We start from the raw sequence: 12,198 nt of genomic DNA on the forward strand, positions 1-12,198 counted from the left end.
TTCTGATGGTTGAATTACTGAGGAGCATAGTGAATATTTTATTCCCCATCTCCCCCTGTAATGTTAATCCTATCTGGAAGAGGCTTTAGATAGTATTTTGGGTGAGAACTTGATCATGGCTGTTTTTGGTGCAAACTGTAGTAACTTAAATGTGTTTCCACAGGACGCCATTGAGGACAAACTTGACCCTAAGCAGTATCCATACATTTCCCAGAGACAAGCATCTGCCAAAGCCAGCGCTCCGTCGAGGTGTGTTATCTTTTAATTCATTATGCCTACACGTCAGGTTACACCACACTCCAATACATGACTACATTAAGATTTACCGTAAGTATTGTTACTATTTTGAATTGTAATATCTATTTTTTTTTTTTTTTTTTTTTTTTCTACACAAGAGTCTTGCAACATTGACTTTGATTGAGGAGAAAAAACTTTTCTGGAAAAAATTAATGACCTTTCCAACCCATCTCACTCTGAAGTCATCGAAATCCTGCATCAGACACAGACGAAGAAAGCAGTCCTTTAACGTCAGCTTGATATGCGGCTGTTTTCCGGAATAGATTAACAGCACCCAGCTGTGTCAGGGGGAAATGTGGCAGGACAAGAACAAAAGTTACGGTGGCAAAAGTCAGAGTAGGGCCAGCGGGAGGGGTTGTAGATGGGTCCAACAACCACTGACTTTCACCCGGGAGGCTGGTGTTTGCTTCCCGTACGATTGTAAAGCCAAACCCTGTTCTTTTTTCCTAAACACAACCACGTTTTTTTGTTGCCTAAACCCAACAATGTGCGTGTGTGGGCAGAACATAACCATGTGCGTTTGTTGTTGAAGGAAAAAAAATGTCAATCAGCAGTGTTGTATTGTCATAGTGTGTTTATTTTGAAAGATATTGTATGCAAACTGTACATTTCCTGTGAAAATGTAAGTGTATTTTGAAAAAAGACAATGCATGTAACAGGCAGAACTTGACACCGCGTCCCAGAACGTCAGCAGCCAAAGCACCCAGGGTACCTTGCACATTGTACCTAAACATGGAAAGTCCATGACCAAACGTGAATATGTGACAAGGTCAGAGTAAAAATGTGTTGACCTTTCAATGTTTTGCAGTAAATGTTTATTTATGTCCTTGTTTCACCTGTCCCAGTGCTCGCTATGGTAACTGGCACAAGAACAGGGGCCCAACTGAGATGAAGACGGGGCCCAGGATCATTGTCTTTATAATTGGAGGGTTGACGTACAGCGAGATGCGCTGCGTGTATGAAGTCACCCAGGCCAATGGCAAGTGGGAGGCCCTGATTGGTGAGTTCACTGGACACAAAGACCCCCAGCTTTACAGGAGAGCAGAACTAAATTAATATTTCATCATTTTCAGTAAAACAACACATACAGTACATGGTGTTTGATCCAGAATGTTATTCCCTTTGAGGTGTCTTAACTTAATATTAACATTCAGCCATTACATAATTAGATGGAATACAGTTCAAATGCATCATTAGTATGAATCCTGAAGAAGGGTTTCAGCTAGTGAAGTATCAACATCTAGTTTTTATTTAAAGGCTAATCCTTTTTGTTTTTTTACATCAATATTTCTCTGTTATGAAGAATTCATTACATTCTTCTTATGGTAGGTTGATTGGCTTGACTTGGTAATCCTCCTGGATAAATCCCTCTGAGTCTTTGGATCTTGCTGATGTTTCTGTTCTGAAATGTTATATTTGTGTTCCCTGTGTAGCTGATTCAGCAGAGCTTGACTTCTGCGTAATGGCATTAGTCACATTCTCTGTGAAAGCGGATATGTTGTAATGACTCTCAGGGAATGGATGCAGTGTCAGGTACAGGAAAGAGGAAAGAACATGTGAATCTGCAAAATCATCACCAGTTCAGATTTCATTTGGCCTTTAGTCACATTGAGCCCTCAGTACAGTCTTATGTAGCAGTATTTAGCAACTTATAACTTTAAAGACCTCTTTGAATTCTCTTTGTTTGTGTCATGACCAGTCTAATGTGTATCTTACATAATAAACAAGGATTCAGGATTCGTTCCTAGCTGAGATTTCAGGCTTTTGTCCCTCATAGGTTCCACCCACGTTCTCACACCCCCTAAGTACTTAAAGGAACTACAGCACCCAGACTTCCTGGACCCCAACGTCCCTCCAGAGGGCACAGAGGAGACGCCTGCAGAATGAACATACATTCCACAGATTTTGAAGTAAATACACAAGTCATGATGTGATTTGTGAATCCCTGTGTTCCCCCACGTCAGTCTACCCACCCAGTGTGTGTGCAGCATGTGTTGTGAAGGACTTTCACTGACATTCAAATGCTGCCTTGTTGTTCGTGAAGTAACTGGTGTTGGTCCTTGTGTTTCATATCTATATCATAAAGGAAAATGTCAGCATCAGTATCAGTTTATGTGTACGCTATGATGAGGAAGTGAAGCCGCTATCTCAAAGCCATCAGACTCCATTGACAAAAAAAGTAATTTCACTTGGCAGAACACTGAGTTGCTGGTCTAGCGCTGCCTTGATTGGTTAATGTGACGGGTACAGCTGCAAAAATATGAAAAATATTGTATACACTTACACTGATGTTGACTTTTTAGGTGGCTAAATACATTTGCTGTGGTCCCGTGCGCAGCAGTGCATTGCTTATCTTCCATGCCAGTAGATTTGGTTAACCAAAGATAATAGTAAAGCAACAAAGTACATAAAATACACAAACATCAGATATGTCAGACCACAGTATATATCTTTAAACATTACAGTTGTGGCTGAAAATGATAACAGTAAAAAACATGTTTGGCTGTTTTAAATATCTTCACCACTGTTATCAATTGCCAGTTGTCTACCTGGAAGTGATTGTTGTTGTAAGTGAAACGTCATGGTTATTCGCTCTATACTAGAGAGGAGTTTTCACATTCCTCTTCTGAAGGGAGCAATGTCTGTGCACTCCCCTGATATCTGAGTTTCAAATGTACAGCCAAACTAGATTAGGTGCATTGCCAATACAAATTGCCGTTTAATATGGGATATTAGACATCAATTGGCCGAAAAAGATTTCAACACAACACTGGCAAAGAAACCTGAGACCTCCAGCACAGAGCGGAGTCAGTAGAGAGTGCAGTTTTGTGGAAAACTCAAATTTGATCATAGACACGTGTGTATATTCATGAATGCCAATCAACTGTAAATTGTAAACTGACGGCACGCTCCCATTAGTTAGCAAGTAGCATACATCTCTGCCCATGAATAGCCAGTGACCACCATATAAGGAGGTGATGATTACTATGGATAGGTGCATCCTGTCGACCTGCAAACATGAGGTGAAAGCAGGAAAAGCTTCTCAGATGCTGAGACTGAAGTTATTTTAGATGAAGTAGGGTTGAGAAAAACATTTTATTTTCTTCTGTAAGTAGTGGTGTGACAGGGACAGGTTAATCAAAGGCCTGGAAGGAGGTGTCAGGTGCCGTTAACACTGTGTCCTCTGTTGAAAGAACCATCCAAGAAGTTAAACGAAAATGGTTAGATATAATACTGATAAAAAACGCACAAGCACACGCCCAAAAAACAAACAAACAGCTACAGGAGGTTCTTCCCAGTCACAGCTGCAGGTGAACGCATTGCTTGCATCATCGGAGAGACCCCTCAGGGGAGACAGCGACATGCCTCCACTGGAGCAGTCAACAGTAAACTCAGAGGGTTCGATGATGTACGTGTTATATTAGGTGTAAAATCTCCATACATTCTGACAGCCATCACTGATAGCTTAGTGTTAGGTCAGTAACGTGGGTCTCACAGTCTTGCCACTCAAACAGAAGATAAATTTGTTTTGAGTTTTCTCTCCTGATTCAAGTGAGAACAAGATGCCAGAAATGTAGAAAACACATGTATTAAGTCGATTTAAATAACCCATTGACATTTTTAAGAAACTTAATCTGAAGCTTAAATCTGCTAATTGCCAACTAATTCATCTAAATTTGTTACATTTCTTTTTTTTGGTAATGTTTAACTTATGTGTTTCAAAGGCATCTGTGTGTTGTGGACACACCGGGCACAATACGATTTAAATTGAAATATCTAATAATGTAAAGCAATATTTATGTGCATTCCTTATTTACACAATCACTACAAGCAGTCAAAAACATATTGATGAATGTCGAAATACACGTAAATTTCCTTCTGTGAACAGTTTACACACAAATTTGTTCTGCTCCATTTCATGAATGAGACCCAGTAACTGTATTCAGAATACCATCAATTTACTGTAACTGTAATGCAATACAGGTACTCATATTTTGTATTTTAAATACCTAACACCATTACTTTTAGTCATAGTAAACATTTCATACTTCAAACACATTTGCATCTCATTTGTACTCAGTGTGGTGGCAGATATTTTCTGTCTGTACTTAATTAATGTACAGTGGGTATTAGTGGGAAGAATGTTCCATATGCAACAGAAACGTCTTATAGCAAAACGAGAAAAAGTAGTTTTGCTGTATCTACCTTAACAATTGAATTGCATTAAGTATTAATTTCACGTCAATAGGTATTTCTAAACATTCACAAGTAAATTGAATGCATCAGAGAGTTTAACACAAAAACAGTTATGGAATGAGACGCTTGAGGGTAAATGTGTGTTGGCCCAGAGAGCTCAACGTGTTGCAAATTAAGTTAAACTAATTGACAAAACACAAGCAAATTAAGAAAATATCTTCACCCAAGCTGACAATACATGTACAGCATTTAGACAGACATGTTGCAAATAGATAAAACACAGCCAATTACGTTTCTCTTCATGTATCTTTCTGTCTATCCTGTGCTGTTGTCTTTACCTCACCTCCCTTTTTATTCCCTGTGGGGCCATCATTGTGATTTGTTTCCCTGCACTGCCACTGTTCTTTGTCTTCTTGTTTTATATCTAGTAGTGCAATTCACATTTCCAACCCAGTGTTTGTCTTCTTTGTACAGCAATGTCCTTATAGGAAGAAATGTGACTATAACTTTGTGTCTGAATGCCATGCCAGTTTAGGAAAATCTTGTGTGTGTGAAATGGTTACAGGTTCACTGAAATTAAATAAAACATAGTTGCTCTTTCTCCTCTCCATGTTGACAGTTGAAGAGCACTCTGTGTTCCTATTGGTCAGCATCACAGAGCAATACCATAGAAATTGTCAAACTAGATGAGAACATGCGTAAGACCCTTCCACTTTTGCTCAATAAAAGAGGTAAAACCTGCGATTGTCGCATTTTCATGCCACACTGAAGGAATCCAGAAAGTTTTGCTTCTGCGCCTTCCATTTTAAGAATTACACACTCAATACGGCACATATCCATCAAGTAGCAACAAAAACTACTTGTTTCTTTCATGAAGGCCTCCACCAAATTCATTTAATTTTGTTTCTTAGTTTTATATATTTGGTCAAATCTGATAAACAGGCAAAGAAAGTGGATCATATAACCTCCTTGGCAGGGTAATAATTACATAAATCAATGGTAACCACTTTTATAGAAGATAATAAATGTGTTGGTGGCTGGAGAGGTAGTGGGGATTTGATTGTAAGTGCAGATGCAAAGCCTGAGTGTGAGAGTAAATATGTGGCAAGCAGTCAGTTGTTAGACCTTTCATCAGCTTGCTTTGAACTAAGCACAGCTAATAATGTGGCCGGTGGACTCCACCAGCTACTCCAGCCTTCATTTAAACTGCACTGTCCTGAGTGATAGTATAGTTATCTTTCAATCAGTTTCAAAGACCAAAAAAGAACCACCACAACAACACAAAAGAACTCTGAGAGCCAAAGGCTAAATTTTGCAAGTAATGGATCTGCTGTAGTTGCTCTGCTAAAGTAGTTTCAGGCTCATTAGTTGTAATGAAAAAAATTTATATGGTCTTTAGATTTCTAAATTTCAAAACTGACATATAAGATGAGCCATTTCCACAGTAGCATATTTATGTTTGGAACCATTTTAGACGAACAACCTGCTGTACTGAAAGGATCATTCCAGTTTATCAGTTCTATTTCATTGTTCGATAATCATTCCGATTAGTTGTGGTAACATTGTACACACCAAATTAATTGCTGAGATCAAGGGATACAGTGATATCAATGCAGCAAAATCCATTTAAGCAAGAAACGTGACAGGTTGTTAACAAGCCAACTGTTTATCCGGATGATCATCCCGATGATTCAACTAAAAGTGAGTGCACCTGAAATGTCACCAATAATCCTTCACTGCACAGGAAATCTGTGTGCACAAGTATGGTAAACATAATGTCAGAGTTGAAGCAGGAAGTCAATTTATAAACTGCGAGCCCCCAGAAACAATTCTTTCATGCTTATGCTACATGGGCGCCCTACACATGTAATGCTCACAAGCTTTTCAGTTTATTTGCCTGTTGAGCATCTTTCGTTAGAATGAAAGGGGTGGCATTTTGCAATATGATATCTCGCTCTCTTAAAACATCCATGGTACAATTAAATGGATGATTAAAACTGACCATTTGGATTCTTTTGCCATTTAATCTGGGATAATGTCAAGAACTTTGATACTGCACCCCTCCGAAAAACCCCAGAGCATTTTTTGCCAATGTTTTTAAAGTTCTAGTGTACCAATACCATCATATTTTTCATGGTATTGATTAGCAAGCTAGCTAACATTCATATGTTAGTTAGCAAGCTAGATAACATGCTAGGTAACAATTACAACCACTATTAATGTCAACTGCACGGCCCACATTCAGCACAAATATTGCCTCGACAGGTGATGGTCACTTGCCTACATTCGCTCATGTGTGACCGTGCCATTAGTTATGTGATGCCACAAAATTTATGGAGCAGTAACAATGACAACTGGTTAAAGTGTCCCACCCTAACGAGTCCAACAAAACTAAGTCAAGGACATGTCAATCGAGCCCAGTTTGTGCATGTCCACACAGTTCTAAGAAAAGGTCTTATCAGGCAGCGTAAATGAAAACACCTGAGGGAGTGGACTTTAGGTGTGTTGGGTATTGAATTTCAAGTCTGTGATTGGACACAAACTCTAGTCCCTCACCTCCACACCCTTAATTTTACTCTCGCTACATACAGTAGGGCTCTCTACTTCCTGCAATGGCGTTGTCACTGGATTTAAATCATGAGGTATGGAACTGTCCAGTATGGATGTAATTCCTAGAGATACTGGGCTGGTTAAAACCTGTCTGACCGTCTGACTGCTCATGTGTCTTTCCCAGTCTGACTTCTGCGAGAACTCAGAGTTCCCAGAATTGTTCTCAGCAATTAACTTGGTTGCTACAATCTATTATTACTGACAGATTGCATTGTATTCTCATAGAACACTTTGTATGATATCCTATGCATGCACAACAGTGCGTGGATATCCCATGAATTAGTGCCCCACAGCATTACATCCTTAATGTACAACTACATAATTAATATAATGTTACTGAGGTTAGGTTTAGGCAAGTAACTGTAGGTAGGTTTAGGAAAAGAAACATGGTGAGGTCGTGGCTTAAAATGACTCTAAATTCAGCCAAAGTTCACATGGTTTCGAACATGTGACTCTAGGGGAAAGTCCCATACACCTCCCCTACCTGCCTCCTTACAAGATCTCTCAGGACTGGTTTCTTGTTTACTCGGTCAGTCCATTGTTCATGTGATCACAGCCTGTCAAAATACGTACGATATGTACGAACTTAGTTGCATTACTTTTCTTAGGAAAACAAAAGACCAGTTTGTGAGAACAGCCTGCAGGATGATGACCAAACCCATAAAAATTCAGACCCAAACTGAAATAAATTGGAATTACTTTTTAATTTTCAGAATGGAGAAACAACACAAGATCGTGGCTATTCAGTTGATCTAAGCTGATCAACTAACCATTGTCAGTAAAACATTTAAATATCACAGGTTATTTTCATAGACTTATTGTACTTCCCTTATGTCATTATACTGAAAAGTGATCATGCATCGACTTGTGTCTTTCAGGATCAACTGAAATCTTCACTCCTTCTCGCCTTCTAAAAACCCTCAAAGACTTGGAGAAAGAAGATCAGCGTAGTTAAGAAGTTCCTGGAGTGCTCCCTCTTCAGCCCTCAGCAGTAACAACAAACTCTGACTTCTCCTCTCCTCCCCCTGGCATGAAACATCAAATATATGCTTGATGTTGTACGACTCAGTTGCTGTTAACTCATAAACCAAACTGTGTTTTACATTTTTTTTGTGTGTGTATTGATGTTGATCAAAGTTTATTGGACGAGATTGGATTTGTGTTGAATGTTTACTGTATACTGTGGGCCATTTATTCCTTTGGAAAGGTAATGTTTGTAAATTAGTTTAGATGATTGGATGAAATTCAGGGATCATAGGCTATTATTGAAAACTGGTTATAGAGAGTATACTGGAACAACTACTCCACTTGATTTGCACTTACAACAGAGCAAAATGGTCCTTCTCATTGAAGACCCGTGGGCTATCGGTGTACTCATTTTTTTATCCTGTCAATACATACATACAGACTTATATACTTCCTGCTTTGTATCCCTACCAATACATAACCCTCTTTTTCTTTTATTTTTCGGTCAGTTTTTAATTAGTGCTTTCCTAACAGTAGCAACCATGCCATACTGTACAAATCATCAGTGATGTGTCTGGCCTTGGAAATGCCAACGTAAAGCCACTCTGATGGCATATTTAGCTGTAGATCAAGCATTTGAAAAGTAAAATATACAGCATAGTTGAATTGTCTCTCGTGCATTGTCTCAGTACACAGCAGTGTTTATGGCAATGCTTTTCTCTCCTGTAGAGACTTCCCTTTTGGTTCTCTGTGGTTGACCATAATGTTGTCATTGGTTATTGTTGTGCAGTGATTGTCTGTAACTACTCCACTGTGTATAAAGAGAGATATCAGTATTATGACAAGTATGTGCTTGTATGTCCACATCCATGAATGACACTTGCTGCAGGATGTGTGTTAAGCTAATAAAGTGGCTTCCATTAAACTCAGATTAAGAATCGTCATGTTTTTGTTACCTTAGAATGAGCTGTTTACATCTACATAGGGAGCAGGTCCTCATCGAGAGAGATTGCATGTTGCACTGCCATCTTTCTACAGTAGCCCTGAACAGACAACCAAACACTGGCTTTAGATACGGCTATTTGCATTTTTTGCTTTAGCCCCCATAGTTAGCAGCCCCTCTGTGATGAGAGTGTCAAAAAACACCATTTTTAAAAATATGTAATGGCCTTATTTGGTGTTTTTACTGGTTTAAATCACTGCGTATGTTTGTTTTGGAGAGGAGGAGACCTCTGCAGATTATTTAGCTCCGGGGAAAAACTCCTGAATGCTGGATCTTAAATTATTAGAGAGAGAATATGAGCACAGATTAGCAGGCTTAAGGTTAGCTGCCCATCTCTGACATGCCAAACAGCATCAGAAAAACACATATTTGTAACGTGAAACTGCTTTATTGGACAACAGTCAAACTACAGTGGCATGCAAACATCTGGCCACCCCTGGCCAAAATGTATTTTACTGTGAATAGTTAAATGACTGGAAGTTAAAGATCAAACATTCTTGTCAACATTTCAAGCAAGATTAGTGTATTATTTTGTTTTGTACAATTTTAGAGTGGAAAAAAAGGAAAGGAGCACCATGAAAAAGTTTGGGCACCCCAAGACATTTGAGCTCTCAGACAACTTTTACCAGGGACTCAGACCATCACTAGCTTGTTAGGGCTATGGCTTGTTCACAGTTATCATTAGGAAAGGCCAGGTGATGCAAATTTCCAAGCTTTATAAATATTCTGACTCCTGAAACCTTGTCCCAACAATCAGCAGCCTTGGGCTCCTCTAAAGAGCTGACGAGCACTATGAAAACTAGAATAACTGATGCCCACAAAGCAGGAGAAGGCTATAAGAAGATTGTTAAGTGTTTTAGATAGACCTCAAAAGAGCAGTGCATGCAAGACACCCCAAGAATCTTCCAGAGCTAGAAGCTTTTTGCAGGAAGAATGGGTGAAAATCCCACAAACAAGAATTGAAAGACTCTTAGCTGGATACAGACAGAAGAACAGATGACAATTGATTATGTTAATGTCGAAAGAGTCTATGAAACTTCTGAGTGTGATTTTAGATGACAAAATTTGCTGGAAACTTCAAATCAATTATGTTAGAACACAGCTGGCAAAGAGCATTGCAGTTCTGGGAGAAAAAACAAAACAAATACTGGACTTTCTGTGTAGAAGTTTGGGGCAACACTTACATAAGCAACTTCCAACCATTACACATCGTTCAAAAGAGAGCAATCAGTACAGTACACAATGTGGGGTACAGGGAACACATGAACACACTGTTTTTAAAATCACACGCATTTAAGTTTTTAGATCTGGTCAAATTCAAAACTGCAATAATCATGTTAAAAGCAAGAAATAATCTACTTCCGGGTAACATTCAAAAAATGTTTTGTGAAAGGCAGGGGGGTTATAATCTAAGAAGAGAATTGAATTAAAAAAATTTTTCGTACAACTAAGAAGAGTTTGTGTATTTCAGTGTGTGGGATGGACTTATGGAATGGGCTGCTGAAACAAAGCTCAAATATAAATCAATTCAAAAAATATACAAGAAGATATTTTTGGCAGATATATAGATAAGGAAAGGTTGTGTTAGGGGAGTGCATATTTATTTTGTAACACTGGTACTTGGACTGTAAATAAACTGTGTTAATTACTTATTTGATTGGGTGGTAAATAGACTGGGTTGTAAATTAGTTGTAAATACACTTGGAAATTTGTTTAAATAATATATGAGTTAAAAGAAGAAATGTAAGAAAGGGGTAGGGACATCTAAGTTTTACTCCTACCCACTCCTTTTCAGATACTGTTATCTTTGTCTTGTTTGTTTTTTATTCTGTTTTTTTTTTTTAATTTTTGGTTCGAAATAAATTAATTAATGTATTCATTCATTCAGAAGCTGTGATACTGGCCAAGTACTTACCATGCAGGGTGCCTAAAGTGTTGCTTGTTATTTTGAAACTGTAAAAGATTGAAATTAAAAAGTAATCTTAATCTTTAAATATTGAAGAAATGTGTCATCTTCAACTTTATGCCTTTTGGAAATCAGGTTATCGTTTGCTTGCTTAGTTATTCACAGTAAACCAAATTTTGACCAGGGGTGCCTAAACATTTGCATGACACTGTAAGCCACTTGACTCTTGTCCATCCTTTGTACCCTGATGAAAACCATATGCCAGGTACACACCACATGACATCAGCCTGATTATATAGCCTATAGCCTGACGCAGCACCATACGGTGTCGGCTCCGATCGTGAATGACAGCAAGTGTTGTACGCGATAATCCATCGCTGTCATAGCAGACGACAACCGACGCCACGTCTGGGACACCTCACAACGTTCCAACAGAAAGTCTATAGCATGTTTGATTTTTTTTTTTTGTCATTCACGACTGCTCCCGTCACAGCTGTCACTTTGACTAATAGACACTCAGAACGATCTGCTGCTGTAGACAACTGTGTGACAACAACACCCCAGGGTTTATGATATTTCCTTTAGGGATGTTACCACACAGAGTAAAAAGGGAAAATGATGGTGTGAAACAGCAGAAGCACTTTTTCAACCCGGTGAGTACTGCCATTAGCATGAAGCTAGCAAAGAATGTTACTTCTTCATAATGGAGGATATAAAGTAATAAAAAATTAAAAAAAAATAGTGGTGGGGCTTTTACTCACCACAACTGCAGAGGCTACCAGCTTCATTTGCAACAGACTACATTATAGACGGTCCGTTATTTATTAATCCCTCTGTATTTTCATATTTTTACTTTTTATCCGCTCCCATTTGCCTTGATAAAGTTAATGCATTGCACCATCATTTCAAATTCAACACTTCCTCTATCTGTTTCAAATTAAAAGCCCATTATAACTTTGGTTGAGAGAATCCCTTCATTTTCTAAAAAGGCTTTTATTGTGAAACATTTGCAGGAACTTGTTGTGGAGGATTCAGTGGCTTGTAGGCTATGTTTGCACTTCAAATGTAGCTCCTGCCATCTGGTGGCACTTTTTACGTTACTATGATAACATTTTGGCTGGCACATGAACAGACACAGTGACTGAAGCAATAGTGACAATGATGAAAATAGGACAAGAATAACCCAACAACATCACACACGCCGTGAAAGACGACATGG

General features: G+C 38.7%; 1 protein-coding gene across 2 annotated transcripts in view; it reads left to right on the plus strand.

Annotated features, from left to right (window-relative positions):
• stxbp1b (syntaxin binding protein 1b) overlaps positions 1-9,008 on the plus strand; it is a 36,462-nt gene extending 27,454 nt beyond the window's left edge. The window contains exons 17-20 of one of the 2 annotated variants that reach the window (XM_050051362.1): positions 164-249; positions 1,143-1,297; positions 2,075-2,207; positions 7,983-9,008. In XM_050051362.1, coding sequence (XP_049907319.1) covers positions 164-249; positions 1,143-1,297; positions 2,075-2,184 — 351 coding nt within the window. In that variant the 3' untranslated portion in view covers positions 2,185-2,207; positions 7,983-9,008. The remainder of the gene's footprint in view (positions 1-163; positions 250-1,142; positions 1,298-2,074; positions 2,208-7,982) is intronic. The other variant, XM_050051364.1, reaches the window with a different exon arrangement.
• The last annotated feature ends 3,190 nt before the right edge of the window (positions 9,009-12,198 follow it).

This window comes from Epinephelus moara, chromosome 8 (genome assembly GCF_006386435.1).
Source record: "Epinephelus moara isolate mb chromosome 8, YSFRI_EMoa_1.0, whole genome shotgun sequence".
Classification (NCBI taxonomy): domain Eukaryota; kingdom Metazoa; phylum Chordata; class Actinopteri; order Perciformes; family Serranidae; genus Epinephelus; species Epinephelus moara.